The sequence below is a fragment of the Macrobrachium nipponense genome, chromosome 39 (genome assembly GCF_015104395.2).
Source record: "Macrobrachium nipponense isolate FS-2020 chromosome 39, ASM1510439v2, whole genome shotgun sequence".
In the NCBI taxonomy this organism is placed as follows: domain Eukaryota; kingdom Metazoa; phylum Arthropoda; class Malacostraca; order Decapoda; family Palaemonidae; genus Macrobrachium; species Macrobrachium nipponense.
In genome coordinates, this window is record NC_061099.1 from 14,867,616 (window position 1) to 14,894,039 (window position 26,424).

Below are 26,424 nucleotides of genomic sequence, written 5' to 3' on the forward strand. Positions count from 1 at the left end.
ATATATATATATATATATATATATATATATAAATAATGACATCATTACATTAAATCGTTATTTTTGTGAAACGGACTCTAACTACAATACAAAACATATTCTTGTAACTCATTAGGGTTTTATTTTTGTCCGGTAACTGAAAATAGAGTAGATTTTGTTCTAGATTCATTCCTTGAAGTCGCAGGCTAAATGACTTCAAAAATAATAAGGCTTCAGTGGATTTTCTTTTCACATCTTTAATGGAAGGTCCTCTACCATTATATCCTTGGTGTATTTTTGTCTTCCCCCCATGTATATTGCTGAATTTAACGAAAACATTTAAATGCACTCCCCTGTCAAAAAAAAAGTCCCCCTCATTGTAAATTGATATGAATATTTCCTGCCGTGTTTATTAAACGAGTCCCTAGTTATATAAATATATATATATATCCCCTTTTTAATGTAACTGTGTGCCATTTCTGTATCCACCTCTCACTAAGTTAAGCAGTGTCTCCTCATTCCGTAAATGTTCCCCCCTCCCCCTCAGTGTCATTTAAATTGCTCACGATAATATTACCATAGACGTAGAGGTGGTTTAAGAAGCCTCCCCTTTGAAGGTGATGATGTGTGTCAGTGTCTCGGTTTAATCCTTGCTGTGGCACAAGAGTTTAAAGTGAAATAATAAATAAAGGTTGTAAAATAATTTCTAAAAAACAAAAAACAAAAAGGTTGTGCGTTATTGTTTTTAATTTTTAAATATGGTTTGGCCTTTTTTTTTGTCAATTGTAGCATTTAAGTACATCACACTAATTGACTGACTAGATATCATGTACAATATGTTTTTAATTACTGCTTATGTCGCTGATCATTTTTGTCCTGAAAGACTTTCTATTTAATATCCAATGGAAGGGATGATTGAATACAAGTGCATTTTTGGCATTTTGTTGTAAGGACAGTCATTCATTCATTACAGCAGTGAATCTGTGCTTGTTTCTGCCTTTCGGATTTGTAAGGTAATCGGCATTTGGCTCAGTTCCTCGGGCCTGCAAAGAGAGAAAGAGAGAGAGAGAGAGAGATGACCAAAATCGTGTTGAAAATGGACTTCGTTTTTCATGACGTCTTTTCCATTGAGTGTGTTTGGCAGCAATTAGAGAGTAAGAGATGACTAAACTAAATCCCTTGTAGCACTGTCTGTCAAATATTGATCAAAGAATCTTTATTATTATTATTATTATTAGTATTATTTTTATTATTATTATTATTATTATTATTATATTATTATTATTATTATTATTGGTGGGTGGGACATGTGAGGGTGTCGTCTGTCTGAGTGCCTGCGGCGGTCTAATTCTGAATTTGATGCGGATCTGCGGTATAATGACTTATTATTTTTTCCTTTTGGTATGTTCGCGTGATAATGGATGATGGCTGTGCCTGCCTTTTGTGTCAGTGCCATGCGTGCTTACACAAGACAGATGCCGATGATCGAGATGGTGGTGGAGTTGGTGGTGGTGGTGGTGGTGATGGTGGTGATGGTGATGGCGGCTTATGATGAATCAGAGCAAAAGAATTAAGAGAAAGAAATAAGAGTTGTGTTTATACAGGAATTATTCCTTATCCAAGATTTTCTTTATTCTTTTTTATATGTGAACAAAAGAACGCAGACGTGTTGTTTATTGGAAAGTATCGCAGGTATGTTCCCCCAAGAAGTTTGCTTCTGTATCTTTCACGTCACACCAAATGATGGGTTCTGCCACTTTTTTTTTTTTTTTTTTTTTTTTTTTTTTTTTTTTTTTTTTTTTTTTTTTTTGCTGATTTCATCACAGCACTCTGAATCTGTGATTGGCCAAAGAATGCATTGAGAGAGCTAAGTGTTCCGTGGTGCTGCGTGTGGTAATTGTGAGGCAGCTGGATGTACAGTGAACATGCAGACCTCCCAAGAGCTTTACATGACTATTCCTTTTATTTCTGAAGTGTGGCTGGAGGGGACTGTCTCTTTTCTTTTAAGTTTATCCATCCCTCCTTTTTGAGCTTTGAGTGATCGCCCTTTACTGACTTCTCTCTGAATCCCCTGACTATCTTTGAAGTTTACAGCTTAACAGCTTCACATAAACAGTTTTTGACCTAAGGGTGATGTGTGGTATTCCTGTTCGCCAGTGAGTGTTATTTTATAACTTTTATGTTAAAATGATTCATGTCTTAAAGTAATTCGCAAAATAACCTTCAGTCTTGGGATAATCTCAATTTTGTTTCCATTGTAAAGACCTATTCAAACCCGTCTTAAGTTGTCTGTCTGACTAAGCTAAAAATAACGGAGCCATAAGTCATGTCCCGAGAAGCTTCTTTTTCAGATGTTTTTCTTTTCGTTGATTATGTTGTGCTTCGAGTTGTATGTGAATGAGGATCTGAGTTCGTTGCAGTACCTTTTAGTAAGGAAACAAGAATGAAATAAACGAAGAGGGATTTCTTTATTTTTTTCAATTTCCCAGCACGATTATCCATCATTTTCTGCTGCTGCTGCTGCTGTGCTGCTGTTGTTGTGCTGCTATCATCCAATTCACAGACTAAGTATGGCATTTGCTTGATCAGCCCAGATTGAAAGAAAATGAAAAAAATGTTGAATGGATAACATAAAACAGTTTCCATAAGATCTACAGAATGAACGTTGCCCAATCCCATTCTCACTTATAATTGGATGTGTATGCTAAAGCAGTACAGGTAAAATTTCTAGTATTTGTTGTAAGAAAAGAAACATAAGACCTCACAAGACTAGATTGATTCAATCAATTTTGTCTTTCATAAGGCAGACATCAAGGGATTTAGAATTCGAGAGAGTGAATGGTTGGGTTACGTGCTGTTGAAAGCAATGAGTCGATATTTAGTTTTTATCTTTTGACAACAGAAGAATGTGTGAGCACCTAACGAGGAAGAGTGTGTGCACACACTGACAGAGGGAAATTTTCATTAGTATCTTGTATTCAGTTCCTACCGCATCACTCGATGTCTCAGATTTCATTCCTCCCCTTTTCCAAATTTGAACTTTGGCTTTGCCTTCGAGTGGAAACTTCGCCTTATCTTTTTATGTACCAGAGTTATATATACCTTGTCCATTTCTTTGCTACTCCCTCATCTTCTTTTATTTCTCTTCTATGTGGCTAGAAAGGTAGTGGTAATAGTGGATGTGGTAGTAATTAAGTGATATCATTAGTAGTAGTTTTAGTAGCCATGTGATTTTTAAACATTTTTAAAAGGTGGAGTAATTTTTGAATGTCCTTTTGTTTATTTTTGTAAGAGTTCCTCCTCCCAGTGAATTTAACTTTCCTTTTTTGCCAGTCTTTTCTTATTGATGCTTTAAGTTTCACAACAGTAACATTTTCCTTATTTATTGTCATTCTTTGTTATTGTGTAGCTTTGATAAACTTCCTTGATAACCCAGTTAATATCTGATAATTTGAAATAATTTAATTGTTCTCTCTCTCTCTCTCTCTCTCTCTCTCTCTCTCTCTCTCTCTCTCTCTCTCTCTCTCTCTCTCTCTCTCTCGCTTATTTTTTTTCCACGGACATCCTCGAATATCATCTTTATATTAGACTTGTTGATTATTGGAATATTGAATTGGGATCACAGTAGTATAAAAACGATATCCTTCCAATATGAATACTATGGTATCAGATGTTATTTGTATTTAATCAATTACAAAAAAAAATCTCCGAGATAAAAGTTTTGTTTCTTGCTAATGAATCACAACCCTTGGGGACCTACTGGGTTTTCTGGCTTATGAATCATAACCTTGTTCTAACCATCCTGTTTTTGATTCACTTTCTTATATTTTAGGGGGTGACACTGATTTTACCTCTGTAGTAAAACATATCATAAGATTTAATGAACCCAGATTTCTCTTCTGTAAACATAATTTCAAACTATTTTTTCTTGTCTCAAGCTGAACTTGTGGGTCTTTAACTCAAATATTGATATCCATATTTCACTTAGAATTGTTGATATCCACATGTCATTCAAAAATACTGATTTCCATATTTCACTCACTTTATGTCCCTCTTCATGATCTCCACTTCTATATTAATTGTCTGTATGAGTAGCTTCGTTTTTACTGCACTGATCCGGGAAGTAATGGCTCGTGAGATTTTGCCAGAAATAAGGTGAAAAGTGCATGAGAGAGGAAATGTGTTCCCAAGTCACTTTGATCCTTTCCTTAGCTGGATGGTCAGGCTAAGTTAAACCCACTATAGTAGATTCACATCAACTGTGAATTTGATGTCTAGGCCAGTCCCTTACGACGCTCCTGATTGGCTGTTGATAAGCCAATCACAGGGCTGGAAACTCCCAGTCTCTCTCGAGAGTTCACATAGACAGGATGTATGTTCCACCTCTCCTGAGGGATACTTTTGAAATGTGAACTCTCGAGAGAGACTGAGAGTTTCCAGCCCTGTGACTGGCTTATCAACAGCTCGTAAGGGACTGGCCTAGACATCAAATGCACAGTTGATGTGAATCTACTATAGCAACAGCTGACCTTTTCGACTTCAAGTAGGAAGGTTTAATTGCATTAAAAAGAAAGTTTCATGATCATCAGTGCCACCAAGGTCCTCGGAAGAATTGCTTCCTATTAGAAAAATGCATTAGCAACTAGGCAGTTTTTCAGTATGTTTTCAGCTCCCATGACCCTCCTACATCTCTTTTTACCGCGTGAGCCCCTTCCATACCAGCATAAGTTCTCTAGAGTAATTGTCTCCATGGCAAACAGATCCAGCATGGAATATATTTTTGCACTGTTCCAAAAGATATTGTAGATATATTAGGAATACTGACACCCTCTTTTGTACCTATATAGGTTTGTCTTGGTAAAATCCTTCTTGGATCAACTTATTCCAAATAAAACTTACTGCTCCACTCAAAACCAAGAAAAAATAACATCCAGAATCTTTCCAACTAAATTCTTATGAAGCACTGTTAACTCCACAAGGCAAGATCTTTTGGAAACTTCTTTCTAAATATGCAGTGTTTGTCTCGATGTATTTCTATCCTTTTAGTTGAATACTTTTCTATTTTTTGAAGACCGTGGAACAGTTAGTCCCCAGTTGGGGAAGTGAGTGTCGTCACTTTAGGGGAAAGTCCAATAACACTTTTCGTGCGAAACTAGCTTGCTTTGGGCAGTCGTGTTCCTAATTCCACCTTGTTTCACACACACACACACACACACACACACACACTTTTCAGTGCCTAAACTGATTTTGTTACTCTAAGGTTGGTCTCATCTTCTGTTGACACAAATTTGCTAGGTTGTACTGAAAGGCCAGATCAAGGAAAACGAGGCTAAACAAATAAAACAGATGAATTTTAGTCTTAAACTTTCATTCAATGTTAATTTAACATTCGAATATATTATTCCCTAAAGAATATTTGCTTTTAGGACTGATTTTCCTGTATATGTTAATTTTTAAAATATTCAATCACATGTAAGGGAGTTGGTAAACATCAGTTTCTAAATATTTCATATATACGGATCGGTAATCGGTAACACAGTAAGAGAATATTATGTGTGTTTTTCAGGTTTATTACATGTGAATTTTGAAGGAAGATTAAATGTTTTAATCTAGAGATAATAAAATGATATTGTTGACACCTCATTCTCATGACTTACCTATGTAAACTATTACTTTTGAGACTGAGATCAACAGGTAGGATGGACACATCAGCTTTTCTTTTGCTTTTTGGTTGCTTTTCGTTTACTATTAAGGGAAACGAGAACAAAATAGGAAAGAAGTTGAAGAGGGAAGGCAATATAAAACAGTGATGATGTAACTGAGTTTCCTTAATTCGTTCATGAAAGAATAATCAACTTATTAAATAGAATTTTCATTATTAAGCCTTTGTGTTTTCATATTATAGTTTCCAATTTTGCCTTCTTCCAAACAGAATTATGATTCTTATCTTTCAAGAGTTACTGTTGCATTGCCTTTTATCTGTATTTCTATAATCTTATAAGCATCTTTATAGTTCTTTCATTAGTATTTACACGACTCTCTCTCTCTCTCTCTCTCTCTCTCTCTCTCTCTCTCTCTCTCTCTCTCTCTCTCTCTCTCTTCATATATGTACGCACATATATACACACCTCCATAATACAATGTACCATATAGTTTTTTTTACTCAACGCTGCGCTTGTATACATTTAAGTACATATATTTTTTTATTTACTCTCATATGTATGCATACATATACACGAAGTGGTGGTGGTGGAGAGAGAGAGAGAGAGAGAGAGAGAGAGAGAGAGAGAGAGAGAGAGAGAGAGTGTTCATAGCATTTAAAATATAATTATTTTTTGGTCATAACCCTTTATAGTCGTATCATTTTATGAACATAAAATTCTACTTTTCGTTTTAAAGAGCAAAATAAACATTGAAGCTGAGAAGCATTTTGATGTGTATTTAAGTATTCTATCTATTTAGTCTATTAATTTTTTTTGAGACAGCGCATTTATTCTTGAAAGAGAATCGTATCAGGAAAGTTTCTCAGATGGGACCCTTGAAAACATCAGATTCTAATAAGTAACTTTCATTTTCTTTCTTTATTGAATTTATTTGCCTCTGTAGTTTTATATTTCCCGTACTCTCATAAAGTATGAAAGGCTAATCTTTACTCCTCTCCCTTCCTTCTATTCGTTATTTATCACTGCCTTCATTTTCCATCCTCCCTTCTCGAATTGACTCATCAGTTGCTTAGTTTAAAGTTTTCCATGTAGAAATCGAAAGGCATATTGGTCACTGTAACGGACTCGCCTTCTTAGGATAGTTCACCGTAGAGATATCAGTTGCTAATCCACTTAGCTGCAGACTGAATACAATCGGTGATGAGTGGTCTAGAGCCTTTTCTAGTATTGCATTCTCCAGAGGGCTGGTAGTAGACACGCAATTCAATATTGAGATCATTGACACCAAATCCTGGCGCCGTAGTTGGGTTGAAATGAAGGCATCTCTGAGAAGTTTAAGCTCGAGTGAGTTCTATGTTTATTCAGTAATTTGATGCGTACGTACGCTACAATTCACAGAGATATTTCAATTGTGTACCCGTGCTTCCTGAAGCAACACGGAAGAGAGCTGAAGTGCTCTTCTGTTAGAAATCGAGAACTTAGAGTAGGAAACGACTATGAAGATTTTGTGTACCATGACACGACTGAAATGTTCATTTTTGGGAGCTCGGGAAAACACATGCTTTTGAAATTTGGATGAAGTCTGGGCATAAGGCTGAGAGTCTCAGTGAGATTCAAATCTAAATTCTTTTAAGAAACTAAATACAAGATTGTAGTTGTTTTGGGCAGAGCATCAAGTAACGGTTTTTTCCATGCATTTCAAATTATGTATGGCTATCTGTGGGAGTTGACCCCAAACATATCTTTCCTTGGTTGTCTTCTGTCGACATTATATGCCCCTAGTTGAAGCAAAGTGAAAATGACAAGAATCCTTACGTAGTATATCCACAAGATTATATAGGAGCTTCTCTTGTCCTTGCTGTATTGGAAATAGAAGCAGGCGTGAATAAGCTTAAAGCTGTGTTAAAATAAGCCAATATTTGTTAAAATGTTAAGCATAAGGCGGCAAGGTAAGTGAAGTTCGTTCCTCATTATTCCTGTGATCGAAGGGACACCTGAGAAGAAAGCTTCCCTTATTGCTATTTCCTCACTGTAAATTTCCCTACTTACAAAAAGGAACAGTGTCTTTGTTTATCCAGTGCCATAGCAACCAGTGATCTCAAGGCTAGCCAGCCATGAATGAAATATTTTGATTAGTACTGCAATCTAAATGAATTGCTCATTAACAAGATATCTAAATTTTCTTGTCTAGAGGGAAATACTAGGCAAATATAAGGGCTAAAATGGAATGCCTCACAGTTTAGCATAGGCTGATTTGTACTGTGCTGGGCATGTGATGGAAATGGTCACACTGTATTGTGTATTTATCAGTTTTTTTAGCCAAGGAGAGCGTAGTTTTTTCTTCCAACGTTGAAGTAGGCTTGATGAGGAAATGGATCCCTTGGTTGTTAAGTGGCTTCAGGATATTTTCCATCCTTAGAAAAAATATTATTGCAAGATCTTTGCTTAAACAAGGTACATTATGTTTCACTCTTTGTTGATGTTGCCGATCTCATTTCCTGAATTAGCTTTGACTTCCTCTACAGCGGAGTTTATATTTTCATCATTCAACCCGACGTCCCCTTTTACAGTCTTTTCCTACGTGTCGATTCTTTCGTTGTTCTATCCAGTTGCGTGTAAATCACGAGATGATCCTTCCTCGGACTAGTCATCAGCTGATTCCATTTTAAATTTTGATATATAATGGGAGGAAAAAAAATAATGAAGGAATTGTGACTGATTTTTCGCATCCTTTCCAACCAAAGTTTTGCGAATGATCTTTGAGGTGTCACAAGAAAATTTTGATGTTTTTGTTGCTTATTTCTTTGTGCGTAGTATCCTGCAGTCTCAGTTGAAGTGGTTATGCTGTGGATGTTGGCGTAATTAGATTAAAGTGATCGCAGGTTTATGGCGTACGTTATTTTATATCTCATTGCGTCTCCGTTTTATGTTCATTACAGATCGTACGGCACTTATACTTGAAATGATCCCCAATAGCTGTCCTTCGAGCTATTTGCTGATAACATTTTGATGTACGGTCAATTCCTGTTCATTCATTTTCTTTTGGATCCATCAGACTACTTTCAGGGATGTATACTTTTATTATAGTGTAATTGATGCATTTAGTTTGACTTGTGGATAGGGCTGAAGCATTTCAGGGACTTACAGAATTATTGTATTCCAGTAGTAGGGAAAACGGTCTGTTAATCTTTAGTGGAATGAGGCAGGGGAGGCTGGGCTTAGTCTGTTCGTGCGTCGGTTCGTTCCTATTCGTTCAGGTCCAGATCTTGGCAGTTGTTTAATTAAAGTGAAAGAGGAACGATCATTTGTCAGGAAAGAAAGTTCTTGCAAAAAATAAACAAAAAATAAACAAACGATAAAATCTGGTCAGTTCTTGGGGAAATGTCAAGGAAGAATTTCAGAGGCAGTAATCACACATAATACCTGTCAAATTTGGTAATACTTTCTGACGAAGTTTCATTACTGTAATATTGTTTTTTGTATTTAATTAACTTGTTAAATGATAAATGATTGCTTATGTGTCAGGGGCAACGCGCTCACTCACACTCATTCTTTTAAAAAAATTTGGAGTTGGTCGGATGCATGTTATTATATGCAGATAGGTATATACAGCGTAGCCATGTGCATCTTTACTTTGAGTGCATATAATGCATATAGCGCCCAAACACTTTTAGTATATTTAATACGTAAATATGTAGAAAACATCTTTTAGTATATATGCAGTATTATGTGGTTGGCTGTGCAAAGTGCACAATACATACATTTATGTGTGTATTATGTGCAATATATATACACATATACTCGCAGTATACAAATACACACACGCAGTATGTACAGACAGAACAAACAAAAAGCCGCTTACTGGACAATATATAAACGCCTAATAACCAGATTTCTTCAGGAACGAAGTCAGGGGAAAGCAACGGAGCTGTAGATTACGTGGGAGTTTCTTTCTTCCATTCGAAGAGAGGGCGGAGTCATCAGTCCTAATTAAAACAAACTCCGTTTGTGTTTCTTTCTGTCCGCATGACGCGGCTCAGACCACCGGGTTCTTATGGTAATTTCGGACTGTACACTTCTACACCCTTTTACAAAGTATGTTTTGTAGGAGAAAGAAGGAAAATTGAACAGTTATCTAGCTGCCTCTGAGTAAGTTTTCCAGATGAGACCTTATGGAGTCAACACACTACACCTTTTTCATTTTTTTATTTGGAAGGTTTGCTATTTGTGAATTTAATTTTTTTATTTGGAAGGTTTGCTATTTGTGAACAAATTCTTTGATTTTTGAATCCAGAAATTGGGACACTGTCGAATTTTGAGTTAGAATAGACTTCCCTGCAGGTGAGAGGGGAATGTGTATGTTATAGACATAATTTTCTCCACATATGGACAAGTATAGTACAGGTATTTTGTATCGCAGCAGTATCTCAGCTCCTCAGATGATTGGCTACGCAAAACAAGATTTTTATTTCTTGCCCTTCAATGTTGTACCCTTCTCTCTCTCTCTCTCTCTCTCTCTCTCTCTCTCTCTCTCTCTCTCTCTCTCTCTCTCTCGGGGCTGCATTTTTACTTCTTGAAAACATAGTGAAACAAGAAGTCCATCTTTCCGTTTACTGCATTTGATTTTGTTTTCTTTTTACAGTATTTTCGATTTTTTTTTTTATCCTGCTGGCAACTAATGAATGATTTTCCTCTATATATATATAATATGTTTCAGTTGATTCCGATTGCTTAGCGCATTTGCCACAAGGGAGAAAAGAAATTCTCTCGAAAGTTTTTGTCAAATGATTTGGTGCCACCACTCACTGGTCATCCCCGCAGACCGCCCCAGCCAAAAGCAACAACGGCAGACCACCGACACACCACTCTATTTATATTTATATGATAAGTCTCTGTCTTGTTCCTTTTTCGTTTCCTTTGGTCATCTTCTTCTCCTCCTTGTTGTGTGTGTGTGTGTGGAGCCGCATCATAATAACCGCACGAGGCACGAGACGACAGCCAACACCTTCGCGCTTCCCAGTCACCTTTTGAGTCTGAGACGATGGCTCCCGGTCAGGTTCTCAATAGATTTTCGCTCTTCATCCTGTTTTTTTAGCTGTAGTTTGACTCGGCGTGGTGGTGAAAGTATGAGTGAATGTAGTGTAGGTTGCGAGCCGTGGAGGGCGGACCAGCACCCACATAACGCCCACCACGGGCGCGACAACACCACGCCATCCTCCTGGACTACCTTCAGTAACGTGGTGCCTTTTGGCAGCTTGCAGAAGCAGGTGTCCAATATGAGCCTTAACCTGACTGCCAAGATAGACGAAATCCAGTGCCATCAGCACGCCGATACAAGTGCCGCTCTCCATGCAATTAGGTAAGTTGTCTCCCAACCATCTTCTCTGTACTACCTATATATAAATATACGTACATACATACATACAAATATATATATATATATATATATATATGATATATATATATATATATATACATTTATATATATAATATATATATGATGTATATATATTTATATTTATATATAGATTAATATATATTATATACATAATATATATTGTGCAAAAGCACAAAGATGTACCAATGTAACTTCGTATCTTGCAAATTAAAATCTTAGTAGAACGTAACACAATATTTATTCAGTTTTTTTCTTGTCACCTCTCCTGTTTCAATTCGTCTTGCTTATATTTAACTTCTGTATATTTAATTAACAAAAAATGAAACAAGGCAGAGGCATTGCTTATAATATTAATAAGGGAATACTTTTATATGAATAAATTCTTGATAACAAAAGCACATTAGGTTTCACATGTGGTCAAGAAATGCCCTCCTTTTCCACGTTCCACCTTATTGCATTATTTGATGAATGAAAAATGAGCCTGTCATTCAACTCAGGGTCACAACCAGAAAACGCTCATATCTTCTGACGAAGGTGTTCTATTTTCCTTCCCCGTGTGTGTGTGTGTGTCTCTGTCTGTCTGTAACGTCCTTGCGTGGGTGCGTTTGGCGAACTCCACAAACCAACGTTTGGCGGACTCCTTCCGGTTTGGTGGGGGTGTGTTTGTGGGGTTGCAGAACTCAGCTGCAGGAACTGACGAAGAGCGTGGAGAGCTGCCAAAGCGAAGTGGTAGAGGTGAAGCGTGATATGGTGGCCATCAAGCACGAGATCGACACGTTGCAGGCGGCCAAGGAAGAGATCGAGGAACTGCGCGACGCCGTCGATCGCCTCGAAGAGCAGACCAGACGGAGAAAGATCAGACTACTCGAGCAGGTAGACACGATTCTCTCTAGCCATATATATATACTCCTCATATAGTCTCTCTCTCTCTCTCTCTCTCTCTCTCTCTCTCTCTCTCTCGTTTGTTCCTCATCTTTGCGTGCATTGTTATTCTTGTTATGATCATTATTATTTTCATTACTTGCCTAGTTGTACTGCTCTCTGTCACCGGGTTCTGGAAATACTATAGCATTAAAAGAAAATGGCTTACCACAAACACACTCACAATTAATATATGTATACACAAACGTGTATGTGTGTGTGTATATATATATATATATATATATATATATATATATATATATGTATATATATATTATCACAGGAATCACGCCTTCTCCACATTCCTTTCGAATAGTCGTTTCTTAGTTGCTGCTGTTCTAATTTTCATCTCATTATTTTGGGATAGCCTTGGTGTTTAATCCAATATATTTTTTATTTAATTTCTGTGTCTTACAATTCCCTTGATAACGAGGCAGTTGTAAAAAATTTTTTTTTTGAAAACTGGAAAACTCATTGTAATGGTTTTCCCACGTTTTTAATTTTTTTATTTTTTTATTGGACTGCTGTACGAATTTTGATTCACATGCACATTTTTGGGTTAAGCTTGTTGTTCATAACACTTTGGAGAAGTTTTCTTTTTACTGCTGTTTCCAGAGGCAAGTTGTAGATTTATTATGTTCTCTCTCTCTCTCTCTCTCTCTCTCTCTCTCTCTCTCTCTCTCTCTCTCTCTCTCTCTCATATCCATATTTATGCTGTGTATACTAAGTGTTTATTTAAGGTATAATTGTATCTATGGGATCTACCTGTATCTTGTTCCCAGTTGGCAAACATTTTTCTCAAGTTGTTTTTCCTGCCTTCCTTTCAAAAGTGACGAACTTTTATTTTTATTGCTGTGCCATGTTCATGTAATGTTGTATGTTATGGAATGCCGCTTTTTTCATTAAATACAATGTCGTATTGTCGCTTGTGCGTTTTTATTTAGTTCCTGTTATTTTATTTTCCATTATGGTAATGTTTGCTTTTATGTTTGCATTCGTAATTTACCTGAACGGTTTTTTTGCCTTTGCCTATTAGCAACAGGAAATATTTTGTATTTAATTGTTCACGTGCTTGTTATCTCATTTATTTTTTTGTTTATGGACACCTTTAAACTTCACAGATTTCTTATGAATGCATTTAGTAGATATTCATTTTTTAATGTTGATGGATGTATGCCCTGTATCGCATACAGTCTGTTAATGGATGTTTTGCATTAAAGATTTTCTATGTATATACTGATGTGTATTATTCTGTTTGCCCTTATTTTGCTCTTTAAGAATTTGTAAAATTTCTTATTGATTTGCTTTCTTATATATAAATATATATATATCTGGTGGCATGATGGAACTCTGATGTAGAAGTGAATAATGGATGAAAAGTTTTGACATTGTTTGACAGAGCACCCGGCGTCCCCAAAGGTGAGGTTCTTCATTCATTTTCACTTAGAATTGGTTGTGAAAAAAAAAAAAAACCGAAGAATTGGTTATGAAAAAAAAAAAAACCTTCGGCTTTGTAGAATAAAAATGGGAATGGTTATGTGTACTGTCTTGTAACTTTAGCGCTTTATGAGGATACAAGATGTTAGTTTTATACATTTATTAATATCCAAACGCAAATAATTGCAATTTACGCACAGACACATACATATGTATATTTAAGGGTATATATATAAATATATATATTATTTATATATATAATTATAATATATATATATATATAATATATATATATATATAATATATATATATTATATATATATACATATATATATAATATATATATATATTAATATATATATTAATATATATATATATATATATATATATATATATATATATACACACACACACACGTATATACGTACATACATACATACATACATACATTCATATATCGAGACCTCATTGAAACGGGATGGTATCTAACGGAGATATTTATTATTATAAAAAACAAAAAAAGCTTTCTTGGATTCACATTCGTCATTGTCAAGCATCCGTGGAGTGACCGGAGAGTTGTTGAAGATTAAGGTGGCCTTATGCCAGCACGGGCTCTTGCTCATAAATTAGCTCGTAGAGTGACCGGACATGAAGTCCAGATGTATTTATATCTGGGGGGGGGGGGGGGGGTAGGATTTCAAGTCCTTATTCCTATTATTACCCTCCTTCTCCTGTATGGCCCCGCCTTCGTGACCTTGACCTTACTGTGCCCGCCGATCCTTCCAGGTGTTCATAATCCGTGTGGTGTTTTGTGTTTTTGCGCTTCTTTTCTGTTGTAGCGTGTAGGATTTTTCTAGATAGGCTGTCTTCAAATCCGTTTCCTGTATTAGCTACGAGCACCTCAGTGGCGTTGTTGGTATGGTGCTGGCGTCCCACCTCGGTGGTCGCGGGTTCGATTCTCGGCCATTCCATTGAGGAGTGAGAGATGTGTATTTTCAGTAATAGAAGTTCACTCTCGACGTGGTTCGGAAGTCGCATAAAGCCGTTGGTCCCGTTGCTGAATAACCACTGGTTCCATGTAACGTAAAAACACCACACAAACAAACAAACAAACCTGTATTACCTACCATTACATTGTTTGCGCATGTTATGAAGGCATTCCTTACAACCAGAGAGAGGTCGTTGGTTAAAGAAGGAGGATAATTAGTGATGTGATAGTTCGATGGTGTAAGAGAGGTGTTGGTAGACTGGAGGGCCCTCATTCCTTACAACCGTGAGGAACACTTTAAGCATGTGAAGAATCTGATGATGGGGAAATTTCAAGTTCTCTTTATTTTTTTTATAATGGGGTCCTTCTATTGCAAATTGAACTGTGTATATATATGTATATATATAATATGAATATATATATAGTGTGCTCATGGGATGTCTTTGTGTGTGTATGTCGAGAATTAACTGTAGTTGTTAATAAATACAGAAGTAGGATTCACGGTAACATTTAACCTGGGGATGAAAATGCTTCGTGAAAAACTGGCCTTTCACATGAAAATGCTTGGTGAGAAACCGGGCTTTCGTCCATTTCTGTGGGCTTTTTCAAACTGAACCAAAATGATATCTAGACATTTATCTATCTATAAACAAAGACACACACACCCATATACAAGAGATCACACCCAATGTAGAGGCATACACAGCTACGGTATGTACTGATCTGCAAGATTACGTATCCTTGTACACATTTAAAATTTAAATAATAATAATAATAATAATAATAATAATAATAATAATAATAATAATAATAATAATAATAATAATAATAATGAATCCAAGACAATACGGCTGTGATGCTTAATTTTTAGTGTCAGCATTGCACCTGGTCTTATGAAGATTGGAATTTATAACACTGCCATGAAAATTGAGTGTTCCACATTTACCCCGAAAAGGAAACTGAAAAGACCTCTGGTATTGTGAAGGAAGTAGAACATTCCAAAATAAGACACAAACACTGGAAGGGACGTGCCCTGTTCAAAAAAGGCGTATTTAATAAATCAATTAGAATTGTAGAGAAAAGAGAACCCACTACTAGGTGTAACTTGCTAAGAAACTATAATATCCTCATTTGTTATCGGCGTTCAGACCGGAAAACTCTTATCATCATGATCTCTGCTTCTATGTTGAGCGACTGATCATTATCCTTAGCTTTCTGACATCTGTAGTGTTTTAGCGGTGTAATTTATATTATCAATACCAGTGTTACGATTGCAGTGAATTATTAATTGAAAAGGAGTGCAAGATTTTATAATAATCATAGGTTTCCAATTCATCCATATATAATAACTGCAGTAAAAAGGAAATTTGATTAATGTTACTGGAAATGGTGGTAGTAACGAACCAAACGTTGATGAAATTGTAATTCCATTAAATATATTAAAAGATAGTAATGCCACTTGACTCCTCCATAAATGTACAGTATTGTAATGGAAATGCTTAAAAACACCTGTTGATTCATTATAAAATAATAAATTGTATTTACCCTGGAGTACACATGCACGAATAACAACAGAGATGCTTAAAAAGTCATAAAATTGTTACGATATTTCAAGAACCTTTTACATATTGTGGGTTTATTATTTCACTAGTACATTGGACGTAAAATAGTACTTATAAAGTACAGTGGGTTATAATAGCTCTGATAAATGCCAGTATATTACACCTCAAAAGCTAGACTTAATAATAATGCAATTCAGCTCCATAAACACTGGACAATAAATACTATTCCCCAATCATTCAGTCATTTGTAATAGAGTTAAAAGAAAGTGTGAAAAAAGGATTGCCATTAGTTTTGCTTTTTTTAATATCTTTCATAATAAACAGCAACCATGGGCTAGGCTTGGATGGTCAGGAAGCTGCTATTGTGTTTGTGACTAAGGCTAGTTACTTTTTGTTACCATAACGATTTTAACGGAAGACTGACGGAAACGCTGTTGACCATCACGTTATATAGTTTTGTAAGGGAAAATCTTAGAAGGAACTGGTTTCTATCTTTATCTTCTGTATGATGTTATATTTTAATATATCGTGGGAATGTAAAGATTCTTGGACTTCGTTGTAACCCATAAAAATGATCAACTAAAATCATTGTTACAGTTGAGCCATTGTTATAGAAAACGAACATATAATATTCACAGAAAACCAAAGCAGCAATATTCGGGGGCAGACTGAACAAATAGAAATTATCCGCCCGTTCCAAAATTGACGCTATAAGTTATTGAATATTTAATCTCTTGTAGGGTTTGCAAGCACTAAAAACATAATGAATCTATTCCAGTGTTTATATTTTCTAATGTTCAAAAGTTTTTTTTTTATTTAATGATGGGTTAGCTAATCTTGTGATCTTCCTTCAATACTCTTGCTTTGATAGAACATTTCCATATACATTTATATACATTGTGGTTAATATGTCATTTTCCTTCGCAAAACATCCTCATTGTTTGCGTATGACAACTGTTAGTTACATTGATCGTGTGCATATCTATGCAGTCACAAAGTTTTGTCCATTTTTGTCCCGCAAAGCATTCTTGGGACCTATTCAAGATGACATCTCCGATGTGGGTGTTTGTTACACTATGGAATTTTAGCAAATAGGTTAATAAGTCATTCAGTTCTAATTTAAGTTATCTCTTGTCTGAAATAAAGTTAGAAATTACCACTTACTGGTACAAAGTTAGAAATTAACCACCTACTATATAGTGTCAAGTTAAGATGTACTACAGTGCATGGTATTTTTTTTTTTTTTTTTTTTTTTTTTTATCTTCAGTAAAAAGTGATCTTAGATGTTTTTCACTTTCTTTGTAGGATTCAATTCCTGTTGGAATGAGGCCAGGTGGTGTTATTTCCTCCTTTTGCAGTTCTGTGATGGAATATTTCCTTTTTCAAAGAGGAAGTAAGCCTGAATTTGACCCACTGCAAGCAGTGGCATTTTAATGGGGCGGCCTGTGGCGCATGCCCCATTCAGAGCTTGTGGCCCTCAGGGGCACCGCGTGTAGATCATGCCCATCCAAAAGCAGTAAGATAGGCTATGATAGGTCGAGATATCATTTTGATATGTATTGATAATAATACATATTTCAGGTATGTTTGTGAAGCCCAACTTCATTAAGTAACGAGAATCTAGGTAGCAGGGAAGAGAACCCAAACTCACATAAAGGGGGTTGGGGTGGTGGGGGGAATGACATGGATGTCACCTTGATGTCACAAAGCAGACACAATTACAGTGAACTCTGTTTTACGTCCAATAAAGGAAATCTGTAATGCACCAAAAGCGTACAGTATAATACATATTAAGTTATAATACATACTGCAGTATAATACATACTACACATACCTTCAGTATCTGAGCAGGAGAGTTAATTCATAGTGTCAAATATGTATCACGTAATGGGAAGACAACAACGAAAAGAATAATCCAAGAAATAGAGTAGCCGTGTATCGAAGCAGTTACTACCATAATAACTACAATGTAGAATCAAAAGAGTCATATCGTGAGCTCTTTGTAACCCCACGAGTTCGAAGCTTTTATTGTTATAGTACTTGGGATAGTTTGGCATACCAATTCCTCCATCGTTTAAACTTAAGGAAGTTAGACCTTAAAACTTACTTCATATTAAAAGGTCAAGTTAAATGTTTTAAGAAGAAAGAACGCCTCACAATTGGGTCAGTGTACTTTAACTGAAATCTGAGTGAATGTTAGAGGTGAAGAGAAAATTAATATTTCTGGTAGTCAGATTAGCGATAGCAAGTGTATAACAACAGTTATAATCTAAATGAGGTTAGAGATGTCATTTTATCGTTTTTGGTGGCAAGTAGTAAATGGTTATAGAGTAATTTTATGTAGCATACTGTATTCCTAAGTGAAAGCATATTATGATAACTACCATACTTAATAACTTAATAGCCGCAATAAGTCTGAAATCAGCGAGATTATCTCAAAATCAGCATTTAGTAGAATTTCAGGTTATCTCATTTAATGCAAGATAAGGTGATGGCTGGTGGAATGGACAGGATTAATGAATGCTACTCGTAATGATAGGTGGTCATCAGCTTTTCCAAGGCTGGCTGTGTTATATATTGAAATTCGCAAAGGACTCTCAGAGCTTCTGTGACGAGCAGTTGGCGTCATGTGCACTGTATTCTGTATGCATGTGGGGAGAGATGTTGAAAATATGATTTTGGCAGAATTATTGTGAGTTCAGTGTAGGATGGTTTAGTAGTTGAAACAAAACGCCTTTAACGAAATACAGGCTCTTCAGCCTTTCTGTCGTGAGCAAGTAATGTTAATCGAAATTTAAGGCATTTCCTAGCAAATGGCCATTTACTATTAAACTATTATATAATGACAATCAGAAGTTCACGCACTATCTAAGTAGTATATGGCTTTGATGATGAATCACATTCAGATAAGACTAAAAGTTATGTACCACACGATGACATTTCTACAATGACACTGGACACTGTTACAGTGGATTTTGTCATACCCGTTATTATGTCAAGAGCGGGGTTTCAGTTCTTAGCAGTACAGATATTTGCAGAGACCAAAAGCCTAAAGCTTAAGGACGGATTCTTATAGAGAAGGATTTCAGTTGAAGTCTTTGCAGTTAAGTTGCTGTTAACGAGATGTTAAAAGAGACTTGACGCTTACTGTGGTTTGTAGGGGAGCTTTCTCTCTGTATGATGGCAGCTCGGGGTCTGTAGAAAAACCATAAGAAACGGTTTATTTTGTACAATGTTCTATTTTTTTTTTTATAATGGGGTTATAGTCCATTTTTCTTATAATGGGGTTAAAGTCTGGGCCCTGAGAGAGAGAGAGAGAGAGAGAGAGAGAGAGAGAAGAGAGAGAGAGAATTTAAAGACATTGAGTTACCTATAGCTTTCAGATTGTTTGGAGAAGCGAAGAGTGATGATAACACGGCTCCTCATCACAGAATCACGGTAGAGAGTTGATCGTTTGCTGGCCTGGTTCACTGAAGCTACAGCAAATGAAATTCTTCCTTCCCCTGTAAGAGCTTGTTATGCTTCCCGCTTTCCTTGGAAATTGGGTATATTGGCTTTCACTCTTGTTCGAGGACAGTTGTTATTCCTCTTGTAGATGTAGACGACTCGAGAATGGGAAGTATTCGCTCTTGTAGATGTAGACGACCTTACATCTTCCTTGAGAAGATTTATGTCATGACTTCGATAGCCAGTAGGTGAGAAACGTTCGAGGGGAAATTGATATAGAGATAACAGTTGTTGTTCGTAAAGTTCAAGGATCGTTCTCGAATGATATCCATCGGGATGTGCTCCTGTAGACCTTATATCCTCATTTGAGAAGATGTAGGTCATGACTTTGACTATTAAAAAGGTTGAACCGTTAAAGGCCCCCCTTACACTACCGAGCATCGAATCGCGCTTCGAGTCACCTCAAGCTTGGCTCGAACTCGAAGGAGGCCACACACTAAAGAGCCTTGTTTCAGCTAAGCGCTTTTTCCGCACAGTGAAGATGTCATCATCAGACCTAGACACAGACGATTTTTTAAGCATTGCTGTTGCTCTCGAAGAAGATTTGTATGAGGCCTGAACCTTTTTAAATTCTTTTCTAAATGATGCACGTAGAGAATTAATCTTACGTAAACATGATTCACGATCAGCATTAGGGTCACATTCTTTCATTTTTCTACTAATTTGTCTTGAGCAATTTGTTTTGCGTGTTTGTTATAGTAATCTGCCGATTTAATTTTCCACAAACACGGGAAAGACTGGTATAGGTCTATAAAGTCACTTAACACTTCTCTTGAATTGGCGCTATCCATCTTCAATTTCACTCAACATACAAAAAAATAATGGAGCCTTCTCGTGTACCCAACAAATTATCACTTGGCTCGAAGCTCCGCCCACAAAATATCAGGAATGTCTTGATAGCGTCGAGCCAGCTGCGAGTGGCTCGTTGCACGATGCGCAAGCCCCCATACACTATGAAAACTCGACGCGTTGCACGAAGCGCGATTCGATGCTCGATAGTGTATGGGGGCCTTAAAATTAGAGGGATAATTGATTGATATAATAATAACAGTTTGTTGGGGGGGGGGGGGGGTTGCGCTTGCGCTGGGGGGCGTTACAATTTGTCTGTCTGTCTGTATGTGTGAGTTTGTGTGTATGTCACTGGCGCCTGTCAATGTGGATCAGAATTATGATGACATAAGTATTAACTGAAGGAGAGAGAGAGAGAGAGAGAGAGAGAGAGAGAGAGAGAGAGAGAGCAAACATTAAATTATTGCACTTCCCTTAATTCTCATGGACTAAAAAGTCGTAAGAAGATAATTTGTTCACTTGGTTAAGAAATCCTGCCTCCAAATAGTTATTTTGTTTGAATGGAAATAAGAAGTTTGATAGTAAACGAATTAAGATAAGCTGAATGTGAGTCTCATCCTCCCCTCGTAGAAATGCATAAAGAAAACCATTTACCTGTCCTAAAACGCTAATGTTGACTTTTAAAATAACGTAAGGAAAAAATTCTAGTTTTTTCTGGAAATGACTGAAATAATTGCGGAGAAAACTTCTAGAATATGATATTTGAATAATACCGAAAGACTGAGAAGATTACCAGGGAAATGTATTAAGCATCAGTGCGGAAGATCTCTCCATATTTCGCGATCATGAAAACTTTTCCATGGAGGAGAATGAATAAACGTTCCAGCATGGAACTATAAAACAGATTAGACCAACGCGGCTCTCTCTCTCTCTCTCTCTCTCTCTCTCTCTCTCTCTCTCTCTCTCTCTCTCTCTCCTGGAAGTCTGCACAGCTAATACACTTTTAGAGAAAATCATTTTCTAAGTAGATATGTATACTATAGTCCCATCTGGGAGTCGCAAAGTTCGACTAAACAAGGTTCCTATCTCAGATTAATGTCATATCATGATCTCTTCTTCCAGATGAACATAAACCGCATATTGTATCCAAGTCTAGATAAAAGAAACGAAGATCCTTGCATTAAATCGTAGGATAGAAGAAATTCGGCTTTAGGTTACTCAGAGGTCTCAACAGGTAGAAAATTGGCAGTCTCAGTTGTGCGAAAAACGAGAGTTCAGTTTAGTGGAGAGCGATCTCTCCTAGATAGAGACTCCCAAGGGTTTTCTAGGGTCTTTATCTAGGATTAGTATTTGTCAGCCTTTCGTTTATGTTTTTTACGGCCATCCCAACGGGCTTGTACTAAACACGCCGCCAAGGTGGATGCATACCGGGCTAAAACAGTTCACATTTATCCAGGAAAGATGAGCGGAGAGAGACCATCTCCATGAAATGCATTGTTTTGAGAATGCTGCTTAACATTTGTAACACTCAAATTTTAAAGTGAATGAATCAAATGGCTCCTCCCTTTGGTTTTTGTATTTCTATAAATGGCTCACTTCATCTTTTCCGGTTCTTATGAGGCAACAATTTTTCATTTGAAACGAAACGAATACCAAGTGAAGGCCTCTAGAATTCTGAGGAGTGTTATATGGAACAGTAGTTGGCTGTTGCCAAATCCAAGAAAGAGTTTTTTATTGTAAATATACTAATAATGTCTGAAAGGTTATTTTAATTGATCATCTAGAGAAAGAAAAAAAAACTGTCTTGGGTAAAATAGTGTTCTATAATTATATCATCTGCAATAGTAGTGAAGCCTAATGAGGGCATTGGGTTAATGATAGAAACCACTGGAGTTTTTGGTTTTATATTTTTTTCACCTTTTCTTTTTCTACAATGTTTATTACGCCACTCAATTATCCTTTGAAATTTGTGTACCAGAATGTACGCTTCTGTCGAGTTTAAGTGAAGCCAACCCTAGGAGAGTTAGCTATGAATGGTTTCTAATTTTTTCGCCTTTTGTGTCTCTCCAGTGTTTTAATAATACCAATCGATTTGTATTTTATTTCAAAACGTAATGAATCTATTATACCGAGTTCGTCAGCATGAGTTAGGTGCCCTGCACTGTCATTCATCCAGAGATGGTGATCAAGTGCGTTACATATGTTGTGTTTAAGCCTCGGATAACGGCAGGATCTGTGTCTGTGTCTCTCTCGGTGTATCATGTTAAAGTTGATTCAGTTAGGACGGACGGCATAAGCCCCGCTCATTTGAATCGTGAATAATGAGCTGACGCCTTCTGGAAATGGAAATTGATATTAGGCAGATTTCCTCCATCATTCAGCTGCGAACTAATGGCTTATTATGACGTTGTTATCAAGCGATAAAAAAGGGAAAATGTTCAGATGTCTAAAAATTAGAATCTTACCGAAAATAGTCGGATGTTACGTACAAGGCTGTTTGGAGGAGCCGTCAGAACACAAAAAAAAGAAAGAATGCTTTACACAGCGGGGAGAGACTGAACCTCAAAAGAAAATTGTTGCTGGCGTCGTGTTTCTCTCTCTCTCTCTCTCTCTCTCTCTCTCTCTCTCTCTCTCTCAGCTAGCCGATTTTGTCTTAACTTGTTTTAATCACTTCAGTTTAAAATCTAGTTAAATTGTTATTGCTCATAATTTTCTCATTGTTTCTATGGAATTACACGTGGTCTGGTTATGCAAAACTACAGTGTACAGAGGACAAATGAATGTTGGTTAGATTGTGAGTATTTACAGTACACATTTAATGATTTATGACTATCGTGGTCTTTAAAATAGTATGATATGAAAAACAGGGGCATTATAGCAGTAGATCAATTGTGACATGAAATGAAGTTTTAAGTACGCTGTCAGCAATCTGTCAAAATATGTGGTACGTACTTCGACAGCGCGGCTCTCTTGATGTATCACGAGTAAAACGGGAGACGTTTTAATACCGTTGGCAGCAACAAAGTAATCGCGCTCATCAACTGAATAGCGAGGTTGGTCGATCACAATTCTTGGACACCTTTTGACATCGGTTCTGTTTTAAGAGCCATATGTCTTGAACACATCCTGTAATCACTTTACATCAGGTATGCTGACTTTATTGTCTTGCAATAGTTCATTTCCGAAAGACGTCTCCCACGCCTTAACAGATTTCAACGTACACGCAGTTTGAATATATGAATACCGTTATTAGCGTAGCTTTCTAATGTGCAACTGACGACCGACGTTGTTTGTACTGTATAATTTCGTCGTGGAAAGACTGAGTTTCACGTCTCAAGTTGAGAGTCGCCGACTTGCGTTAGTCCTATTGCCTAGGAAAACTCCTTTCGACATTTGCAACTCATTTGCTACGTATCTTAATGTCTTTTATAGCTACTATGTATCTTGATGTCTTTTATAGCCACTGCGTATCTTGATGTCTTTTATAGCTACTACGTATCTTGATGTCTTTTATAGCTACTACGTATCTTGATGTCTTTTATAGCTACTACGTATCTTAATGTCTTTTTGCATAGCTTGAGGAGAAACGCAAAATAGCAGTGACACTCAGGAAGAGCGTCACCCGTGAATTGCAAATTGATTTGTTTTTATTTCTGTGCTTCAGGGAATTTTTCTTAATTTCTATCCTTTTCGACTTGATACAGAGAACTGATATCTGTGATGTGATGAATGAAGTTTGTGTATTATTAAGATTCTGATACTCATACATACACACATACTCACACACACACATACATACACACATACTCTCTCACACACACACACACACACACACACACACACACACACACACACATATATATATCATATATATATATATATATATATATATATATATATTACACATACATACATATATTGATATTCTGTAGCATCAGTTTACTTTTACCTATGTTGAGACATAAATACCTCATGAGTCTTATTTAATAAATGCAAAAATATATGTTCTTTCGATAAAATGCAGAAGAGTTGAGCATGTTAATCCCAATGGTTGCCCCTGCTTGGAAACAGAACAAAGACATATTTCAACAGTGATGCTTCCTGACCTAGCCTTTGATAACAATACCAAGCTTATAATTATTGTAACAGAAAAATATAGACCACGAGTACCTTAGGAAATATTATAACGTACAAAACATAGTCCATTCGGTTTTCAATTTATTATTTCCCATATAGTTTGTTTTCCATCAAATTGGGGACGAAAGAAACAGGGTTTAAATTTTGAATCGTTCCATCAGTGTTTTGATGACACGCCTAAACGTAGTTTCTGTTATTTTATTGACGAAGAGTGCACTAGATGATAATTCACTTGAAAATTCGATCGTTTACAAACTGATATTTAGACGGAAGGTTGAGGAGATACGTCATATGTGTGTACCTACTGCTTCTCTTTATCACGTACATGAAAACCTTAGTTTTTGCTTCTTTTTCTTTCCTTGTCGCTCTGAAGCTCGTCCATCGTCTGTAAGCCTTTTTGTCTGACATAGGTTTTTTACTTTTTCCACTTACCAGAACCTGGCACAGAGCGTCACTGGGTGAAAGGGACTCGGGTTTTATTTAAATGTGAAGCCATCCTCCCTCTGAGGGAAGATAGTTAACAAATGGTGAAAATCTTCTTTGACAAACGTAGGCCTATTGGAGGCATCCTCATCAGGTTTAGATTCAGAATGGGCCACAATACGGATCCAGACTTTTGAATGGCAACAGATAGGATTTTTTTTTCCTTCAAAGTTCATCCCTAGAACAACAGGGCTACAGTTTACCCGGTTAATATGAAACCATCGTCGTCGTGTTTGCTTAAACTAGGGCCTTAGGGGCGAGTGTGGGTCTTATTGAGGATCCAAAGGTTTACGTAGAAGTTTACAATGGAAATCCTAATCATGAACCTGCATACACTGTACATTAAGAGTTATTAGGCGAACACCTTGGCCTATGAGCCTCTTGTCATTCTTTAGGAATCATTCACTATTACTATTATTATTATTATTATTATTAAATTCTCTTCTCTCTATCACAGTCATCCTATTCGACTGGGTGGTTTTTATAGTGTGGGGTCCCAGGTTGCATCCTGCCTCCTTAGGTGTCCATCACTTTTCTCACTATGTGCGCTGTTTCTAGGAGCACACTCCTCTGCATGAGTCCTGGAGCTACTTCAGCATCTAGTTGATGTCATATTATTATTATTATTATTATTATTTTATTATTATTATTATTATTATTATTATTATTATTATTATTATTATTATTATTATTATTATTCGTAATGTGTGTATCATGGAGAAATTATAAAACAGGCGCCAAGTAAAAATAGGAAAAAAAAAATGCTCTTGGAAAATTTCCATCGAGGTTAATGGTAACTATCAAGCAAGCAACAGCTTAACACAGTAATGGCCCCTGTATAAGTAAGCAGGTTGAAGATACCTTGGCCAGAGCCTCTGTCTGGATTTTGATTTATAGTTCCGTCGTTTATATTGAGCTACCGGACGCTATGTAACGATGTTAGGATCGAGTTTAAAGTCTTGAATGGGTCTTGTATTACTGTAGTTTTTGACGGAATTGTTATTATAATATATATTCAAAGCACACTATATATATATATATATATATATATATATATATAGATATATATATATATATATAAATATATATATATATATATATATATATATATATATATATATATATATATATATGTATATATATATATATATATAAATATATATATATATATTATATTATATAATATATCTATATATATATATATATATATATATATATATATATATATTATATATATATCTATATATATTATATATTGAGACTTATTTTTCTTGAACTCTTGCTCATGCGCTCTTTTTCGGTTTTATTTTTCCCCCCTATGTTTTACCCTTCCCCCCTCCCCCCTTCCCCGTCCCTTTCCCCAGCCAAATATAATATCCACTCTCCTCTCCGATTCCGTACGAGTGAAAATAGACGTGTTTAATCTTTCTCGCAAACACCTCTCCGTAAAGATTTCGACTTTTCGGTCGTGACCTTGGTTGAATTCAGGCGCCGGTCAAACAACCATTCGTATGAAGATTTCACTCGAGATGTGTTATTTTCCAGTGTCAGTTCTAAGAA

At 36.3% G+C, this 26,424-nt stretch overlaps 1 protein-coding gene across 7 annotated transcripts in view; it reads left to right on the top strand.

Annotated features, from left to right (window-relative positions):
• Window positions 1-26,424, top strand: part of LOC135210146 (glucose transporter type 1-like) — a 372,059-nt gene that overhangs the window by 184,319 nt on the left and 161,316 nt on the right. For 5 of the 7 annotated variants that reach the window (XM_064242967.1, XM_064242965.1, XM_064242966.1 and 2 more), the window contains 2 exons: window positions 10,738-11,001; window positions 11,718-11,913. In XM_064242967.1, coding sequence (XP_064099037.1) covers window positions 10,738-11,001; window positions 11,718-11,913 — 460 coding nt within the window. The remainder of the gene's footprint in view (window positions 1-10,737; window positions 11,002-11,717; window positions 11,914-26,424) is intronic. The other 2 variants (XM_064242971.1, XM_064242970.1) reach the window with 1 other exon arrangement.